Source organism: Pongo pygmaeus, chromosome 16 (assembly GCF_028885625.2).
Source record: "Pongo pygmaeus isolate AG05252 chromosome 16, NHGRI_mPonPyg2-v2.0_pri, whole genome shotgun sequence".
NCBI classification, from domain to species: Eukaryota; Metazoa; Chordata; class Mammalia; order Primates; family Hominidae; genus Pongo; species Pongo pygmaeus.
The window spans coordinates 89514286-89534504 of NC_072389.2; the positions used below are offsets into that span (position 1 = coordinate 89514286).

The window sequence follows — 20219 nt, forward strand, 5'->3', positions numbered from 1 at the left end:
CTCCACCTTCTCATAGGCAAGCCCCTCTCCTCTCAGACCTTCAGGTACCAACCGCACTCAGATGGCCCATGACTCTCTCTGCCAGGACTGCTCCTCAGAGCTCAAGACCTGCAAAGCCCTGCCAGCGTCTGAAACTCCACCTCCCCGTAGAAACTCAGCCTCATCCTTGCAGATTGGTGCCCCGGGGGGAGGCACATACTCTTTCTCCTCTCCAAGTCTTTGCCCAAGCTGTCCCTTCTCTCCAGAATTCCTCTCACCTCCCTGGTCCATCTGGAAATGTCCATCTTCCACTGCCATGACCATTTTTAAAATGCTACAGCAGTGTCACCAACTCAACAAGCCTTCCCCGACTGCACCCAGACTTAATTCGTCCTCTGAGTACTTCTGTGCCTGGAGTGAGTCTCTGTCACTGTGCCTGGGACAATTCCATCTCCCCACCCTATCAGGCAGGGAGCTCCTGGGGGGCAGGGAGCAGGTCTTCTGACCACAGAGTCCCCTCCAACAAATGTCTGCAGAAATAAATTCCTCCTCTCATCCCTCTCTGGTGTAAAAACAGCAGCATTCTTCCAAATTCCAAAGCAGGAATCAGGACATTGTCTTAGGCCTCATCTTTCCCATCATTCCCAATTTGTCCCCAAGTCTTACTCATTCCAGCCACTCCGATTCTCTAAAGTTCATCCCTCTCTCTACTTCCCATGCGCTGCCTCTGCCCAGCCACGTTTATGCCCCTGCTGGTCCCAAGGAAGCCTCCTGACTGGTGCCCCAGCTCATGGCACAGACCCTTCCCTGCAAGCCCACCCTTCCCAGAGCTGCCTGTATTCTTCACTGACTTAAAATCTTCCCTCACAGACAGGATAAAACCCAAACTCCCACAGCGTACATACAAAGCTCCCCATTATCTGAACATGGATGAAGAATCTGCTTTGAGCCCTGTTCCTCATTTCCTGTGTCACCTTGAATAAGTCACTTAACCTCTCTGGGGCTGAGTTCAGCCCACCATAAAATAAGAAAATAGGACTAGCTCTCTCGAGTACCAGGCAGCTATCTAAAGCTATGATTTGGGCAGCGTGGTAGGGAGTGCCAGCCATCACAATCAAATGACTTCATCAAGTGCCTGTGTGTTTGGTACTTTACAAATTTAAGACTGACTTGGGGTTTCTGAGATAGTCATGTATTAACAGACACATAAATACTAAATCCATTTAAGGTACCTTATTTATATTAAATACAAATAAAGGGGAAAAGCAGGTGATGTGTGGGGTCATGAGTGAGAGAGGCCGTGAGAGCTGAATGTTGGAGAGAATTGCCTCCTGTGATCTAACTGTACTTTCTGCTCCACTTTCCATGTGAATAAGCGACCTAAGGCTATTACAGGAAATGAAAGCCTGCGTATTGTACCTGTTCACACTAAATGAGAGGACTTCTGTCTCTGAGTAATGTGATCTGGGTTGTGGCCTTTTGGTTGAAACCTCATAATCACTAAGTGATCCCATACCTCTCTCAAGTAGTGTGTCATGAACCCATCAATGATTCCATCTTGCTCCAGTCCTATGATGAGGTTCACCACGCTGGTAAATCCAAAAACTGCATACACTAGAGCAAAGAAAGCAGCAGTTTAAAAAGCAATAGCTCAGGAGACAATTACTACAAGCTTGGCATCAGCTAATAATAATGGAATGTTTTTCATGTTTTCCAGAAGATGCTGTGGACAATTATCGAGATAGACTAACAGAATACCCCTTCTACACACCCAGCTGGACCTCCACCTGTGTTCGCAGCTCTCCCCATCCCTGCCTAAGTACTCTCATCAAGGGAACACTCATCACGGGAGTGGAGAATGATGGTCACTGCTGGCTCAATCACAGAAGATTCTAGCAGGCCAACTCCACCCATCCTCCACTCCCCTACAAGTGGCTGCCCAGAGCCAAACCCACATCCCACCTGGGCAGTGGGAGCAAAGCCAGTAACTGAGTGGCCAAGGAAGCATAGAAGTGACCACTAAGTTTAAGACAGTGACTCAGGCTGGGCACGGTGGCTCAAGCCTGTAATCCCAGCACTTTGGGAGGCTGAAGCAGGCAGATCACCTGAGGTCAGGAGTTCAAGACCAGCCTGGCCAACATATTGAAACCCCGTCTCTACTAAAAATACAAAAATTATCTGGGTGTGGTGGTGCACGCCTGTAATCCCAGCTACTCCGGAGGCCGAGACAAGAGAATTGCTTGAACCCGGGAGGCGGAGGTTGCAGTGAGCCGAGATCGCGCCACTGCACTCCAGCCTGGGCGACAGAACAAGACTCTGTCTCAAAAAAAAAAAAAAGACAATGACTTGACGAAGTGATTCATCTCAATGATTCCCAAGCAGGCCACCTCACAGCGTGTCCAGTGTGGTTACCCTATTCCACATGGCGTATCCTAGAGACAGACAGGTGGCTGATGTGCAAGTGACAATGGCTTTCAGAAAAAAGACTAGTGATGTTAAAAATGAATACAAGAGGGTATAATTGAATATGACAGAAGGAAAGCTGTACCTGTCAGAGAATCTTACCAGAGTTGTGAGCATCTCCTAAATGGGCTCAAAACTACTAGCAACAAATAACTAAGAAATAATACTTTTTAAACAGCAGGTGATCAAATTTAGTGCATGTTAGTTTGTCAAAGCTGCATTTTCAAGTTGTAACACATTGATGCCTTAGACTATGGGATGGGCATGGACAGTAGAAAAATCTGATGGTGAATATAAGAAAAGCTGTGAAAAAAGAAATGGAGAGGAGTGTGGGGATGGTTAATTCACAGAGAAGGGAAGCCGGCCTTGCCTGGAGTCAGCAGCCAGGAGTCCAGCATTCACATTCTCCCCAGAAGGAACAAAAGGCCACATGTGCTCTGTTTTGCAGATGTGCCTTCCCCACGCCTCCATGGGGGCCTTTGGCCCAGTTCTCACTGGCAGTGTCACTTCCTGATACTCATTTTTCAGAAGCCTCCCAGGTGATTAGCCATCATATGTCTCCAAGAAAGGAGGTGTTTGGCACATAATCTGCCAATGATTGCTGATGCCAACACAAGTGTCAGACACTGTGTTAGCAATGACAAGGACATGGTCTCTGCCTTCTAGTACATGAGGAGTCTGGCCTTGAGTCTCACCCTGAGGCTGCAGTTTGCTCAAAGTTGTAACAGACCAGGACAGAGGGCTGAGGGTATAGGAGAGAGGGTGCCCAGCCTCGAAGAGTCAGGAGAGACACCAGTACAGTTAATATAGGCTCCATGGAGTGGGGAAGAACAGGAGGGACAGATAGCAGCAGGAAACTCATCTGGAAAGGTGCGCAAGAGCCAGAGCACAGCCAGTGGAGAGAGCCAGGAAAAGGGATGTGGGCCTTGAAATCAGACGGACCCAGCTCATCTACTGACTGGCTGTAAAACCTTAGGCAAATTACATCATTTCTATAAGCTTCAGAGTTTCTTATATGTGGATTGGGAGAAACCAGTTACTCACAATTCTTCTTTCCCACCCCACCTTTCCCAAGGCCCACTGTAGGCAGAGAATGCTCCCTATGCTGTTGCTGATGGACTTGGACCTATGCCTCATCTCAGCCAGTGGAATATGGGTGGGAGTAAGATGGGGCAGCTCCAAGCCAAGGCCTTAAGAGCCACCACTTTCTTCCTACTAGCCCCATTGTGCCTCTGTATCTGCCATGAGAAGGGCATGCCTGGGAGCTGCTGGTCCAAGAATAAGGAGTCAGAGAACAGCCCTGAAATCAACCCACAGCCTGATGCAGAGTGGCCCCAACCCACAGACCTGTAAGCAAGAAAAATAAATGTTTGTTGCTGTAGGACTTAGGGTGCATTTGATATGCAGCATTACTGAAGCAGAAACTACAGAACAAAATGCCCAGCAAGGTACCTGGCACAGGAAGTGCTCAAAGGCCAGTAGCAGCTTGGCTGGGGCAGCACGCATGATGGAAGGGCATGGGCTTTAGGGGTCAACAGCCACGCGACCTTTGCCACATTTCTTAGCATCTCCAGGCCAGCTGCTTCACTTTCAAGTGGAGGGATGGTGAGGATTAGTTGAAAGCCTGCTGCTAAAGTGCTCAGGGTCATACAAGGTGTACTATAGGTGCTTGTCTCTATGGCAGGTTCCATTATTTTCCTCTTCATGCATATGTGCAGACCCAGACACCACACAGTTAAGTTCTGCACTAAGTGGGGGGGACTGCAAGTAGCAGGCTGAAGACAGGAAGCCCGGGAAGGAGCTGGCATGGGAGTTGAGGTCAGAGGTCAGAGGTCAAAGCATGCTGGGGTTGGCATGGTGCCCTGCCTGGCCTGGCAGTAACTCTCCACTGGGATGCCACCTGGGAGAGGGTGGAGTCCACAGCCTGAGAGGCAATAGCCAGAGGTGAGGGCCAGATTGTCCTGAAACACCCCTACACTTGCAGCCACTGTTACCAAAGGGCTCAGAGTATTCACAACCAAGGAGGAATATGTGACTGAGGCCGAAAGTATTGTGTTATTAATCAGATACGAAAGATTTCCCTTTGTGGAGACGTACCATAGAACAGCGGGTCCCGGGGTGGTTTTCTTTTGACGAGGACACGAGCCAGCAGTGCTACCAGGAACAGGATGAGGGCAGCAACCCCTACAATAGTCCAGGAACTGCAACGACCAGAACAGGGAGGTGGTCACTATCAAAATAAACACATTGGTGCCTGGAATTTCCTGACTATTGAATGCATTGGCTCCTAGTGCTGCATAATTCATCCGTAATTCTGCCTCTGCCTGCAGCTCCCAGCACTGTAGAGTTAGTGAAGTTTATCTGCAGCTCTTTGGCCCATCTGTGCTGCAGCCCATGACTTTCAGGGACCGAAGCCATCAGGTCCTCCTCATTCTCCTCTTATCCTGTCTCATGTGCACAGATGACATGTCTGGAGCTCCCTCTGCCTCACCCCACCCTGCTGCACCTATGGCCGCTGCCCCACTGCCTCCACCTACACGTTCCTCTGCTCCCTAGCAGCTGACAGGCCTCACCACTGACTCTGCCACCTCCCTCAGGGCCAGTCAGAAACCCTCAGACTGAGCTCCAAGGAATATATAGGCATTACAACTAAACATGCCTTCCAGGGGACAAGAAAGACCTTATGTTATGTGTATAATCAAATGGGCCAGAGTATGAGGCCAGGAAATCCATGGAGAAGGAGTCTGGACTAGACCTGAGGCCAGAATGAAGATAGCCCAACACCCAGAACCAGGGCCAACAGACCAGCATCCAACCCCAAACCACAGAAACCAAGGTGAAGCTTAGTTGAGCACATCCCCTGGACGTTCTACAGGAAAGGGAGTGGCACCAAGGACAGCAGGGGCCAAAGCCACTATTCAGTGGGGCAGCGATACGGCACGAGGCTTGGTAGAGTTATCAATCAGGAAACTGGGATCCTGGTACCCATTCTGTTGCTAACTGTGTCACCGTAGGAAAGTCACATCATTGCATCTATCTGTTTATTAATTAATTCAAAAACATAGCAAGGAATAAAATGTATTCTGCACCCCTACGTGGTAGCCATTGTTGCAGGCCCTAGGAGACTGGATAAATAAGAGAAGTCCCTGCCTACATGGAGGAACCTATCTCAATGGACTCTGAGCTCTACCCGCTAGGAGTTCTCCTGCAGTCCAATAGCAATACTCTCCCTCTCACACCTCCAGCACTGACAGGGCTTCCAATTCTAGACAAAATACTACCTGGCCCACTCCAATGGCCTGCTACACCAGGACCTCTTCAGCTTGGAGCAGCTACAAGCACCACTCCTCAGCTGAGACCCCTCCACACCACCACAGCCCAACATCGGGACCTTTGGATAACTATCACCATCCCCTAGGAGAGAGAAAGATAAGAATAGAAGGAGGGAGAGAAGGGGGGAACAAATAGATGATGAGTGGATGGATAGATGGATGGATGATGGGTGAATGGATGGATAGATGATGGATGAAAGGATGGATAGATGATGGATGAATGGATAGATGATGGATGAATGGATGAATGGATGATGGGTGAATGGGTGGATGATGGGTGAATAGATGGATGGATGATGGATGAATTGTTGGATGATGGAGGATGATGGATGGATGAATGGATAGATGATGATGAGTGGATGGATGGATTATGGGTGAATGTATGGAGGGTGGATGGATAAATGATAGATGGATCAGTTCTATGATAAGAATGAGGCCGGGCGCAGTGGCTCACACCTGTAATCCCAGCACTTTGGGAGGTTGAGGCAGGTGGATCACCTGAGGTCAGGAGTTGGAGACCAGCCTGGCCAACATGGTGAAACCCCATCTCTACTAAAAATACAAAAAATTAGCCAGGCGAGGTGGCGGATGCCTGTAATCCCCGCTACTTGGGAGGATGAGGCAGTAGAATTGCTTGAACCTAGGGGTTGGAGGCTGCAGTGAGCCGAGATTGCACCACTACACTCCAGCTTGGATGACAGAGCAAGAGTCCGTCTCAAAAAATAATAACAATAAATTAATTAAATTAAAAAAAAAGAATGAGGGTGGCTGTTTCAATGTCCAGATGAGAAACTGAAAAATAGGAGGTTTCTGGTGATTGCACTTCAGTGGTTGCTCCAGGCTCCTCCTGTGGGGATGAGCTGAAGAAGGAGGAAGCCAATGTGGGTCAAGAGTATGATGCTGGGCTGAAGAATCCCGTGAGGGAAGAGGTGGGTGTGCTGGGTCAGCTGACAGGCATTTTAATGGTGAACAGCCTGAGGCAGGCAGGTGGTGGTCAGGTGACAACTCCAGTCTTCACTCCTACCAAGGGCCTGCACTCACTGCCAGCAGGATCGCGTGGCTGGTGCTCTTCTGGAGCAGGACAGAGCAGTGTAAACTGGTTCACAGCGTCCTCTCATGCTCTTAGCTCCAGGAGAGGAGGGAAAAATGAAGGGAAACTAGGGCAGCAGATTGTCTCTGACTCTTGGCACTGTCCCCAGAGACCCTCCTACAACAGCCAAGTGCAGGACCTGCTCACCACAGGAAGAAAGAGGTCCTGCAGGGACTTGGGGAAAGGCAAGGGCTGTGACTAACCCCAGGATGAGAAAGTTGCTAGTCTTGGGGGGTGGGAAGGGCTGCTGATGCCCTTCTATGAACAGACACCTACTGAGAGGGGACATGCATGGATGAGTGTGAGCAGTGTGTCTCTCTCAGTGAGAGAGGGAGAGAGAACATGCTAAATCCTTTCCTGACCTCTCAATCTAATTTTCTTTTTCTGGTTTTCAGAGTTGCATAAAAGGTTTGGTGGGAAGGAAACTTGATTCAACAAAGTCAAACATACCTGAGTGCCTACGATGCACACGGTGCTGGCCTGGGCAGGACAGTACAGAGGGGTGAGCTATAGCCGGCACAGGTAAGTTCTTACCACAGGAAAGTAACTCTCGGGAGAAAGGTGCAAACAAGGGACTGAGGGAGCTCAAAGGAGAGAGAGGGAAGGTCTGCAGAAGGTAGAAGTGGCCATAAAGTCCAGGTGCGGCTTCAACAGTCTGCGATAGGAGGAAGGCAGCATCCCCGTCAGGGAGAAGCAGGAGTCCAGGCTAGAGGAGGAGGAGTGGCCAAGGGGCAAAGGCAGGCTGGTATGGCAGGAGCACTAGTGCGTGGGCTGGGACTGGGGGCCGAGGCCAAGAAACACGCAGCGGGGCTGAGCGGCGGGACTTGCACGGGAGCCTTTGCCACAGTCCAGGTCAGAAAGGGACAGTGCCAGGGAGAACTGAAAGGAGGGAACAGACACTAGAGCCCCAGGACTTGTGGGAAAGCAGACAGTAGGAGGAAGGGAGTGGAGAAAGAAGAGAGGAACCAAAGGCCACTGGGGTTTTAACCTGCAAGAGGACAGGAAGAATGGCTGACACTAATTATTCAAAACGCTGTAGTGCTTGCCAATGTGCTCCATCATGCACAGCAATACATAATTCAGTCTGTATTCAGTAAATGCCATCACCGTCTTCCCAGTGGCTGAGGCCAAAACTTAGGGCTCATCCTCAAATCGTCTGCTGCCGTGCAACCCTCTTCAGTAAGCCCCATCTGTTCACCTTCCAAAATACCTACTACGCCCATCCAATTCCTTCCCCTGCACTGCTCCATTTCCCTGCCCGACAGGCTCCATTCCCAGATCTTCCCATAGCTCAAGTGTTACCTCCTCCTAGAAGCCTTCCCTGGCCACCAGCCCCCTCCCCAGTCACCCTATTTTATTATCTTCATAGCATGTCACTATCGATGTATTAATGTTTGTTGATGTCTATCTCATTACCTGCCTCCACAGCCTCTTCTGGCTTGTTCATAGCTATGTCACCAACACTTGGAACAATGCCAAACACACAGTAGGCACTCAATATATCTTCACTGAACTGCCCATAATGCCATTTTGTGGAGCACAGGGTCCCCCATGCACTATATTGACAGGCATGTAATATTCGGTGGCCCAGAGCAGCTGCCTCCAGAGACTGGGCCAGGCCAAGGGCAGACACTGCTGGTGCCTGGTGAGCACTCAGTGTGGGTGCTGCCTGGATCAGGCGGCCTGGCAGCTGGAGAGGAGGAAGTTACCACCCTGTGTACAGACACTCCACGGCCTGACCAGCTGAAGGGGGTTTGCAGCCTACAGACTGATGCAATTTCCTTAGCACCAACAGCTGAGAGACATAGCAGGTTACTTCCTCCTCCCTCCAGACAGCAACCAACATCAGCAGGAACAGAGGCTGGTGCCTGTCCCAACACCCGGCGACCCTCAGGCCTTCAGCTGCCCGCTGCAGGTTAGTCAGTGATCCCTGCAGTGGAGTGGGAGGCAGGGCTTCGAACCCAAGCCCTGTCCCCCTCCATCAGCCCCACCCATTTCCTTCACATTGAAGTGTTCTGCCTGTGCTGCCTGTCCCCATCCTACCCCAGCGCAGGCACTGGGAAGCACTTCTCCATTCACAACGCCCCTTCACAAACAGGTCTCCGTGGAACCTTACAATAGGACGCACACAAAGTCCACTTGACCGGAAAACCGAGGCCAGACCACACCGTCAGTGCCAAAGCCAGGCCTAGAACCCACGTCTCTGCCTGTTGGTTCCGGGCTATTTCTGCTAGTCATTCACAACAGTTTCTAAAATTAATAAGAAATGATAAGTATGCGAAAGTCCATACATGGAAACGTTCCCGTGAGATGCAAAAAGAACAAGGCACAAACGAGCTGACACGGCCAGGTTCGTAGTGTCCGTGTTTGTTCCGCTCCCCACCTGCCCCTGAGCCCCTCCAGGGCAGGGGCATGGCCGTATTGACCCCTGTGACCCCGCGCACCTGGCGCGGTGCAGGCACCAACATCCCGAAATGCGCCAGCCTGGGCAACTCAGGGCCCGGCTCCAAGACCCGGCCCGTGCGACCCCTGGGGCGCCCCCCTAGTCTGGCCAGGCGCGGGGAGCCCCTGCGGCCGCGAACCTCTGTCCCGCGGCGGACGGTCCCAGCCCCCTCGGAAAAGTTGCGAGGCTCCCGTCACGCCGAGTCAACTCCCGCCGTCCCTCGGCGCGACCCCCGCCGCGCCGGTTCACTCACTCATGCTGGGCCGCCAGGTGGTTGAAGACATAGGTGACCGGGATGGCCGAGAGGGATAGCACGAAGACCCCGGTGGCCGCAGAGGCACTCATCGCAGCCGCCGCACCGCTCGCCCTTCACCGCATCCCGCTGGGCGCCCCGCCCCAGCTTCCGGCGGCGCCCGCGCCCCCTTGGCGCTTGCCCTTCCAGACGCCCCAGCCGCGCCCCCCGCGTGGCGCCCTCAGCGGCGTCCCCTCAGCAGTGTCTCCTCCGCGCGCCCTCCCAGCCCGCAGCCGTCCCCCGCGCCTGGCCCCGTCGCCCAAGTGCGCAGGGCCGCGGTGCAGTCCCGGGAGGCGTCCTTGCAGTGCTCCTGCCAGGGGCGCCACGGCTCAGCAGCGAGTGCCCGGCGGCGCCGAGGGGCGGCGACACCCCCGCGCGGGGACAGGTGCCCCTGGCGGCGCGCGCTCCGAGGGAGGGCCCGGGGCACGGCCGGGAACCGGTCATCGACGAGCTGGAGAGGCGCGGGCTGAGCTGCGGTCCGGGAAAGGTGGAACCAGATCCGAGGGTGTCAGAGCAGGAAGGGCCCGCGGGATCGTCTATGGGGGAGCCCACGGCCCAGAAGTGGGAAAGGACAAAATACCCCTGAACCTCGGAGCCTCTACGCTCCAGCAGCCATCGGCAGGCTGTTGCACGGAGCCGGCATCCGGTTTTTAAACCCTGGCTCTCCACTCACCAGCTGTTGACTTTGGTCAAATTACTTAACCTCTCTGTCTTTTCCCTTATCTGGGAAATGGGGATAACACACTTCATAGTGTGACTGTGGGGTTAACTGAGTTCATACCTACGAAGCGCGTTATCCTGCGCTGCTCACTACACCATCTCCTGCAATTCTTTTTTTTTTTTTTTTCTTTAATTGAAATGGACATAAATGCTGAGACTCTAAGAGACTAGAGCGCCATTCATTGCTATTCCAGGAAGCATTCCTGGAGGCCAGGTTGCCACCAGCCAGCCTGCACTGGGCCCTGCAGGGTACAAAGACTGGAAGATAAGCCTCTCCCTCTGAATGATAGATGCCTACGGGTATGGAAAATATTGTGTGTCAAGTGTTGTGCCGACTACTCGACTACTCGAGCTGGCTATCTAAAGGGCAGTGAGTTCCAGGAGGAGAACAGCTCAAGCAACCGAGGGAGGTACCGGCATGTACTTACTGTCTTTACAACTTCCAGGGAATTTAAGAGACGATTTATGTGTTTTTGCTGTTGCCATTTGAGCGGTTTATTTATTTATTTATTTATTTATTTATTTTATTTTTTATTTTTTATTTTTTTGAGACAGAGTCTTGCTCTGTCACCCAGGCTGGAGTGCAGTGGCGCAATCTCGGCTCACTGCAAGCTCCACCTTCCGGGTGCACGCCATTCTGCCTCAGCCTCCAGAGTAGCTGGGACTACAGGCGCCCGCCACCGCACCGGGCTAATTTTTTGTATTTTTAGTAGAGACGGGGTTTCACCGTGGTCTTGATCTCCTGACCTCGTGATCCGCCCGCCTCGGCCTCCCAAAGTGCTGGGATTATAGGCGTGAGGCACCGCGCCCAGCCTATTTTTATTTTTATTTTTTAAAGACAGGGTCTCACTCTGCAAACCAGGCTAGAGGCAGTGGAGAGATCAGGGCTCACTGCAGTCCCCACTTTCCCAGGCCAAGCCATCCTCCCAGCTTAGCCTCCTTAGCTGCTGGGACTATAGTCTCACTCCACTTCTTTGTAGAGGCAGGGTCTCACTGTGCCCAGGCTGGTCTCAAACTCCTGGGCTCAAGTGATCCTCCCTCCTCAGCCTCCCAAGGTGCTGGGATTACAGGTGTGAGCCACCGCACCTAGCCTCTGAAAGACCATTTGGCTCATTTTAGACATGAGGAAAATGAGCTACAAGGAGGCTATGGCCTGCTCCAGGGCCACTCCACTTTTCAAAAGCCAGTTCTCCTAATCCCTCATCCTAGTTCTTGAAGGCTTCTCCAACTCTGAGTGCATAACGATAAAGCCTTGGCCCACACTGTGACATATCCAAAGTTTCTCCAAGAGGTGTCCTCACCTGTTACCTGCACATCACCCTCTTCCACCCCTAACCTTCACCACTCTCCTTAAACTCCTGCTTCCTCCCTGACAGGAGACACCTCCTCCTATATGATCTCCCAGCCAGGCTCCCAAGCCAGCCCATCCCTTCCATCAACACCCAACCTTGTTGCATCAATCTCAGAGCTACTCCCTCAGAGCCCACAAGGGACCCAAGTGACACAGCAAAGTTTCAAGGTATTGTGATATACATATTGGGAATTACATGATTTTTTTGTTGACAACAGTTTCTCTCTTAATGCTGAAAATATGAGTGGTCAGAATGCTTGTAGTTGGGAAGAGTTTTTTGCAGGAACCTTCCCTGGCTTTTGGGATAAGTGAACCCCTCTGGCTGCCCTGGATCCTTCCCCTCAACCTAGACACATGCTCAAGTAGCTTCCAATTTAGAAATCTGCTCCCTGAACCTGAGTGTCCTGGGGGTTTTTTTTGTTTGTTTTTTGTTTGTTTGTTTGTTTGTTTGTTTTTGAGACAAAGTCTCACTCTTTCACTCAGGCTGGAGTGAAGTGGCACGATCTCAGCTCACTGCAACCTCTGCCCTGCCCCCCGCCGAGTTCAAGCAATTCTGCCTCAGCCTCCCAAGGAACTGGGATTACAGGTGCCCGCCACCATACCCAGCTAATTTTTGTATTTTTAGTATAGATGGGGTTTCATCATGTTGGCCGGGCTGGTCTCAAACTCCTGAACTCAGGTGATCCACCCGCCTCCGTCTCCCGAAGTGCTGGGATTACAGGTGTGAACCACCACACCCGGCCCTGAGTGTCCTCTTTTGCCTACCATCTTCTCTCGTTTCTTTCTCAGACATACTTGGTTTTAATGGCCACATCTATGATGCTAGATCCCAAATAACAAGCCCTGACCTGTTATTCCCTTAGCATGGCTGCCTGGGCATCCCGGTGGCACCTCACAATGTCAAAACGGAATTCCTCATTTCCTCAAGACGCACTCCTGCTTTATTTTATCTGGTGGCACCACGATTCGCCCACTCACCCAAGCCAGAAGCCTGGGAGCCATCAGTTCCCACCTCTCCGGAATTCCTTTTGTTACACAATTCTCCCAGTGTGACTTTCCAAATATCACTCAAGTCTGTTTGCTCCTCCCCATCCGCACCTCCTCTTAGTTTTGGTCTATACTGCCTCTCATCTAAACATGTCCTAGTCTCCTCCCTCTGATTCCTGCCTCTGACCTCAGTTGACTAAGCTGCTGTAGAAGGCCTTACCTGACCACCCTCCTGCACTTTCGCCTATCAAGCGCCCTGCTTTATTTGATTCAGAGTACTTTTGCTATCTAAAATTATCTGGCTTACACCTTTGTTTACTGGTCTGGATCTCTCCTCCATGATAATGGAAGCTCCTCAAGGTTGGGAACCTTCTCTGGCTTGTTCATTGTTCCATTCCCATCATCTAGATTAATGCCCAGTACATAGGAGGTGCTCAAGAAATATTTGTAGGCCAGGCACAGTGCTTCAGCCTGTAATCTCAGCACCTTGGGAGGCCGAGGCAGACAGATCACTTGAGGTCAGGAGTTTGAGACCAGCCTAGGCAACATGGTAAAACCCTATCTCTACTAAAAATACAAAAATTAGTCGGGCATGGTGACGTGTGCCTGTAGTCCCAGCTACTCAGAAGGCTGAGGCACAAGAATCACTTGAACCCAGGAGGCAGAGGTTGCAGTGAGCAGAGATCATGCCACTGCACTCCAGCGTGAGTGATAGAGCAAGACTCTGTCTCAAAAAAAAAAAAAAGAAATATTTGTTCAGTGAATGAAAGCTCTAGATCATTATTGCTCAACAGAAATACACTGTGAGCCCAAATGTGAGCCACATGTATTATTTTATTTTTATTTATTAATTTTTTTTCAAGACCTAATCTCACTCTGCTGCCCAGGCTAGAGTGCAGTGGTGCGATCTCAGCTCACTGCAGCCTCCACCTCCCTGATTCAAGCAATTCTTGTACCTCAGCCTCCCAAGTAGCTGGGATTACAAGTGTGCACCACCACACCCGGCTAATTTTTTGTATTTTTAGTAGAGATGGGGTTTCTCCATGTTGCCCAGGCTGGTCTTGAACTCCTGACCTCAAGCGATCTGCCCAACTCAGCCTCCCAAAGTGCTGAGATTACAGGCGTGAGCCACTGCGCCCAGCCACATGTATAATTTTAAATATTCTTGTAGCCACGTCAAAAAGTTTTAAAGAAACAGTAAAATTAATTTATAATATATTTTATTTAGCCCAATACATCCAAAAGATTATCATTTCAACAAGTCATCAACATGAAATATATTAATGAGATACTTTATAATCTTTTTTCATTCTGAGTCTTCAAAATCCCATGTGTATTTGACATAGCACATCTCAACTCAGACTAGTCTTATTTCAAGTGCTCAACAGCCACATGTGACTAGTGGCTTCTGTACTGGACATGGCAGCTCTAGACTTACCCCTTCTGTCATACTGACCTGGCTTCAGTTGTGCTCTCTACTATTGTAAAAATAGATATGATAATTACATCACTAATCAATTCATTTTATCAAAAAAATCCTCAGAGAGTCTGCCGTGTTTCCGTCATTATTCTAAGAAGTAAGCATACAAAGATGAATTACAAATTGCCCAAGAGGACTACAGACTAGTATGAGAGAGAAAGACATGTAAACAATTACCATATAATGCAGTAAAAAATATATAAGCCAATTGCTATAGGAAACAGCAAATTTGGTCTGGAGGATCCAAGAGAAGCCTCAGAAGGAAGTGAGGCTTTAGACTAGCCTTGAAGAACAAGTAGAAGCTGGCCAAACAGACACGGAAGAGGTTGGGCTTTCCAGGCAACAGAGACAAAACATGTTAAAGTCAGAAAGAAATGTGTGAGAGAGCTTGCCACTTTATGAAGTACAAGTAATTTGCGCTGGTTGGAAATACTGGGATGTCGTGTGTGAGGGGGGGCTGGCAGGAGGTGAAGATGGAGAGGGATCAGGGGCTCAATCTCAGAAAAGATTATAAATCTTAAATTATTTGTATATGAGGCCGGGCGTGGTGGCCAGCACTTTGGGAGGCTGAGGAGGGAGGATCGCTTGAGGCCAGGAGTTGGAGATCAGCCTGGGCAACATAATGAGACCCCATCTCTACCCCCCCGCCAAAAAATTAGCCAGGTGTGGTGGCACACACCTATAGTCCCAGCTACTCTGGAGGCTGAGGTGGGAGGATTACCTGAGCTCAGGAGGTCGAGGCTGCAGTGAACCATGCTTGTGCTACTGCATTCCAGCTTGGGCAACAGAATGAGACCTCATCTCTGAAAAAAAGAATAAACCGTATAAGTGGGAGGAGGGATGGAATTGATCAGAGTAGCATCTTTAAAGCTCTGTCTGGTAGCTGGCATGGACCATGGTTTACAAGGAAGAGGGATAGGAGGCAGAAAGAACAATTAGGAGGCTCCTACAATTGTCCTGGCAAGAGAGGATGGGCCCTGAACCAAGGCAATGGCAGTGAGAGTGAAGAGGAGAAGAGGAGGACACAGGTGTGAAAGATCTAGATAGGAATTGGAGACGGCTGGGAGGAGGGCACTAGAGGTGATTTTGGTTGTGGATATGTGGGGTTTTCAGTACCCAGGGGCTCCCAGGAAGAGCTGTCAACTGTTTGGATACTCATCTGTGGCACCAAGAGAGGCACAAGCTACAGAGAGTTTGGGGGTCATTAGCAAGAGGTGGGGCTTAAAACAAAGGAAATGAATCAATGTCCCAGGAAGAGGAGAGAGCCAAAGAGAATGGTGAACAGAAGCCACTTCAGAGGGGTCGGTGAGCCTTCCCACCAGCAGAACAGCCATGGGCATCTGAACTCAATAACAGAAACATCCATCAGCCCAGCACTGAGAGCTGCTCCCTTAGAGCCCACAAGGGACCCAGGCGACATGGCAGTGTTTGAGGTATTGTGATGTACGTATTGGAGATTACATGATTTTTGTTGACAAGTTTCTCTTAACGCTGAAAATACGAGTGGTCGGAAGGCTTGTAGTTGGGAAGAAGTTTTCACAGGAAACTTCCCTGGGTTTTGGGATAAGTCATAAACCCAACAAATATAATCCGATTTTGTGACAATATAGTATTCTGTAGATTAAACAGTAATTCCATCAATTCTATCTCCTGTAATCCTCACAACAGCTGTCTGAAGAACATAGAGCCATTTATGGATGAAGAAACTGGGGCTGAAAGAAGTTAGATGACTTGCCAAATTCAAATGTCTAAGAAGACACAGGGCAAACTTGAATTCACATCTTCTGACATAAAGTAGCTACACTCATGATATCACAGCTGACCCCCAGCAAAGCTCCATGCCCAGCACCTTAGACAATGGTGTTTGGACACGCTTTGATTTGATCATTTGACTCACTGCCCAGGAGATTAAGGTCTGAAGTTCTGCTCAGTGTAGGTCAATTTCAAAATCATTGTTTGAAAAAGGGTTCTATATGGCTTTTTAAAAAGGCATTCAGGCCGGGTGTGGTGGCTCACACCTGTAACCCCAGCACTTTGGGAGGCCCAGGTGGGAGGATCATCTGAGGTCAGGAGTTCGAGACCAGCCTGGCCAACATGGTGAAATCCCATCTCTACTAAAAATACAAATATTAGCTGGGCATGGTGGCACACACCTGTAATCCCAGCTACTTGGGAGGCTGAGGCATGAGAATTGCTTGAACCCTGGAAACAGAGGTTGCAGTGAGCCAAGATCATACCCACTGCACACCAAACTGGGCGACAGAGCAAGAAAGACTCCACCTCAAAAGAAAAAAAAAAAAGTCATTCAAACAATAAAGATGTTTTTTGATTGTTGTTTTCTGCTTTTTAAGGAGCATCGATCTTGCAAGCCATGAAGGCTAATATTGCAGCTGTGATGAAGCATTGAATTTGACTCCAAGCTTCCTGGAAGCAAAAATAGAAACATAGAGGCTGTACAATGCCAATTACCTGAGAAACACACAGTGTTTTGTAATGCAGATTCAAAATCACTGACTTAACTGACTAATCAGGAATTAAATGCAAAGCCCCCACCTTACCATGCCTGTTTCTGCCACAGAGGGGAAGTGAAAGCAGAACTTTGAGGAGCTTGGTCACATTGGAAGCAGGAACAATGGAAGAGTGGGGCTGGGCAGATTAATGATCTTCAGGAAAAGTTAAGTGGAAGTCAGCTTTCACGCTTTAGCCCCCAGCTCCTGAACATTCATTCTCTTCCCCTCATCACATGCTTCCATTCTCCTTTTTCAAAAAATCTTTTTGATAAAAGTTGTATTTGTGTACTTATGAAAGGCTACCCACTCTAGATGAATGTGCAAGAGGCAATTAAGCAGATTGATCTATGGGTGTATAGGGACAGAACAAATGATCTGAGAGAGACCAGGGCAAGGATGATGTGCTTGGTGTGTAGGTCACTAGAATCCTCTCTGAAGAAGAAACCAGGGAGGGCCCAGCCCACCTGAAAAAAAACTCTGGAAGAATCTCTGGGTGCATGGATCTCCCTAAGTCTTTCCAGCAACCCCGAGTGCTGTGACTAGGGCTGCAATTATTAACATGGGTTTGAAGGGGGGTGGGGGTAAAGGTGGCTGTGTGTCCAACCCCTAACATGGTACCAGGCATACAGCAGATGTACAATTAATGTTAACTGAAGAGGGGAAAGGAGAGATAAAGAAAGAAAACAGAGGGAAAGGATGGAAGGAAATCTAGAGGGAAGGAAGGAGTTCTAAAGAAAAAGTGATATGAAAATAGAATGATGGGAGAGGTAAAGTTAGCATGTCAAATGTTTTTCAAAGGTCTTGTGCAGTTGCCAGAGGAGGTCTGCAATTTTGTCCTGGGTTTCCTAGCAACCAAAGCAAGGAGGGAAACATAATCAGTTATAACATTCACAGTGTCCATGAGATAAAAACAGATCCATTGCTCAGAAAAACTCTTCCCTGGCTCCTCTTAAAGGGAACACCATGTCATATAGTTTATCCTCAGCAACATTTCTGCAATAAATATAGAATCAAATTCTGAACAATTGTCTCCCAGAACATCCTCAAGGCAGGTGATTGGCATATTGTCAAGTGCCACTCAGGACACTCAGGTGGTCAAAACAATTACATACAGAAAAGCAACTTTCCGAAGTTCTGGCTTGTTTTCAGTGATACATTTTACAATATCTGGGAACAGGGATGAAAATGCCTTCCTGGCACCCACACCATCACTTCTAGTCCAAGCCCAGGACAAACATCACCAAATGATCACTGAACTTTTTCCGGTTGAGACTGGACATTGCCTCATAATCCTTTCCAACCGTACTCATTAATAGGGTTCTTCTCCCATGCCAACTTGAATCTATCTGCCAGCTCTGATCAAAGGGAATTGGTGAATATCCTTCAAGCAATGCTCTATGAATATTATTTCATATAATAAAGCTTGAATACAAATGAGGCAAGAGGAAGTGTGCAGTTATAGTGGCTGGCAAGAAAGAAGAAATACTATGTATTGATAAGTAAGGATAAAATGTAATGGTTTGACAAGCAAAGAGATGGATAATTTGACATTCTGTATGAAAAAGGTGAATTAGAACAAGGACTAAATCAAAACCCAATGTTGCTGTAGTATCTAGACTGTTCCTGGGTATGTATCTCTCATACATACACATACATGCACACACACATTTTTTTTTTCTTTTAGAGACAGGGTCTTGCTATGTTTGCCAGGCTGACCTCGATCTCTTGGGCTCAAGCAATGCTCCTACCTCAGCCTCCTGAGTATCTGGGACTACAGGTGTGCACCACCAATCTCAGCTCTATTTTGTTTTTTAAAGAAGAAAAAACACAGTACTTGAAAACAGGAAAGGGTTCTACCAGTGGACCAGAAAATGTGAAGGATACATAGAAGATTGTGCTGTTACTTTGGATGCCCCTAATAAACAGCATCTCTCCTACCACTTGACTTTGAACTTGGCTATGTAATTTGTTTTGGCCAGTGAGACATTAGGAAATATAAGCAGAGGCTTATAAAACTGCTTGTACATTAGGGTTTAATCCTCTTAGAATGCACCTTCTTGGAACCTAAGCCACCATGCTGTCAGGAAGCTCAACCAGCCATGTAGAAAGGCTAACATGGAGAAGAACTAAGGTCCCTGGCTGACAACCTGAATTGAGATCCCAGCCAGTAGGTGTCACTAAAAATTAGCCATGGGAGGATGTCATGAACCTTTCAACACCAGATAAAGCAAAACAACTGCATAATCAACCCACATGAGAAATGATACTTTTTTTAATGTTTTAAGCCACTAAATTATGGGGTGGTTATGCAGCAGTAGATAACTGAAAAATACAAAACAGCAATGGAGAAAGAATAGAGGATTAAGACTGAAGCAACAAAATTCTTCCTAAGGGAGGTAGGTCCAAGCTCAGAGTCAACAAATGCAAAGAGCAGAGGGAGACTTTGGATGATCATTCAGGAACAGCACTGAGAATAGCTCAGATAGTCAGCTTTTATCCTCTTCTGTGCATGAACATGTAATAACTAGAAGCAATGGCTTTCACACTCAAGATTAATCAGGAAAACTGCTTTTTAAAGAAAGTGGGCAAACTTCCTAAGGAGTGTTTTTTGATGCTGTTTTGCTTTTTAGAGACAGGGTCTTGCTCTGTCACCCAGGCTGGAGTACAGTTGTGCAGTCATAGCTCACTGCAGCTTCAAATTTCTGAGTTGAAGTGATCCTCCCACTTCAGCCTCCAGAGTCTCAGACTACAGACTTGCACCACCACACCTGGCTAATTTTTTGTAGAGACGAGATCTTGTTATGTTGCCCAGGGTGGCTCATGGAATGTTTGAAGCGGGGTATAGGGCTTGAGAATGAAGCAGACCCCAGTTTGAAATACTAAAGAGATCTACCCCTCAGTGGAGGGTAAAGCCCACTTGAACTACTGTGAATGTCTCTAACCTGACTGTTTGCTTCTCCTTTAGACACCGTAAAAGGGTTTCTATCTTTTGATAGGCCCCACCTACTTACAAAGAACCCTCAGATGATTCTGTCAGCCAAGGAAGGGGCCTAACAGTGACTTACACATCTCTGCAAAGAGACTCATGGAAACTACCATATTAATGAACATAGTCCTTTATTCATCAATATAAACAGAAAACCAAAGATTGCAAATATATTAGGAAAACCAACAGCATGGAAGAGAAGATCCAAGTTGGACCAATAGAAAAATTGACCTTGGAGGAAACAGAGATAATTTAGGAAAGAAAGACTTTATAAAAATTGTGGTCTCTATCTTCAGAATAATTTGAGAAGATGCTGCATTCAAGAACTGAGAAGAGGTGGCTATGGGAAAGGAACAAGCAAAGAACAAGAAAAGATTCTTGGGAATTAAAAGTGGGATTGCAATAGGGAACCCTCAATAAGTGTGCCAAATAATAAATTGGATGCAGCGACAGACCAAGCAGTTGATCTGGAATCAAGGAATCTCAGAATGTAGAGCAAGAAAAGCAAAGAGACAGCAAGCATAAGAGAGTGCCAAGGACAGACACAGAGATCCAGCATCTGTCTGATTAGGAAAGAATAGAGAAA

General features: G+C 48.5%; 2 protein-coding genes across 7 annotated transcripts in view; one reads left to right on the top strand and one right to left on the bottom strand.

The window, feature by feature from the left end:
* The window catches only part of HDGFL3 (HDGF like 3), a 92411-nt gene extending 89792 nt beyond the window's left edge, over positions 1 to 2619 (top strand). Inside the window, exon 6 of the mRNA XM_054451746.2 lies at positions 1697 to 2619. Coding sequence (XP_054307721.1) covers positions 1697 to 1729 — 33 coding nt within the window. The 3' untranslated portion in view covers positions 1730 to 2619. The remainder of the gene's footprint in view (positions 1 to 1696) is intronic.
* Positions 1 to 9779, bottom strand: part of TM6SF1 (transmembrane 6 superfamily member 1) — a 29163-nt gene extending 19384 nt beyond the window's left edge. For 3 of the 6 annotated variants that reach the window (XM_054451743.2, XM_054451741.2, XM_054451742.2), the window contains exon 1: positions 4540 to 4642. Coding sequence is in view for 4 of the 6 variants with exons in the window: in XM_054451741.2 (XP_054307716.1) it covers positions 4540 to 4542 (3 nt within the window). In the remaining 2 variants the exon portion in view is untranslated. Of the gene's footprint in view, positions 1 to 1495; positions 1594 to 4539; positions 4644 to 9560 lie in introns of those variants that run through there. The other 3 variants (XM_054451744.2, XM_054451745.2, XM_054451740.2) reach the window with 2 other exon arrangements.
* Between the last annotated feature and the right edge of the window lie 10440 nt (positions 9780 to 20219).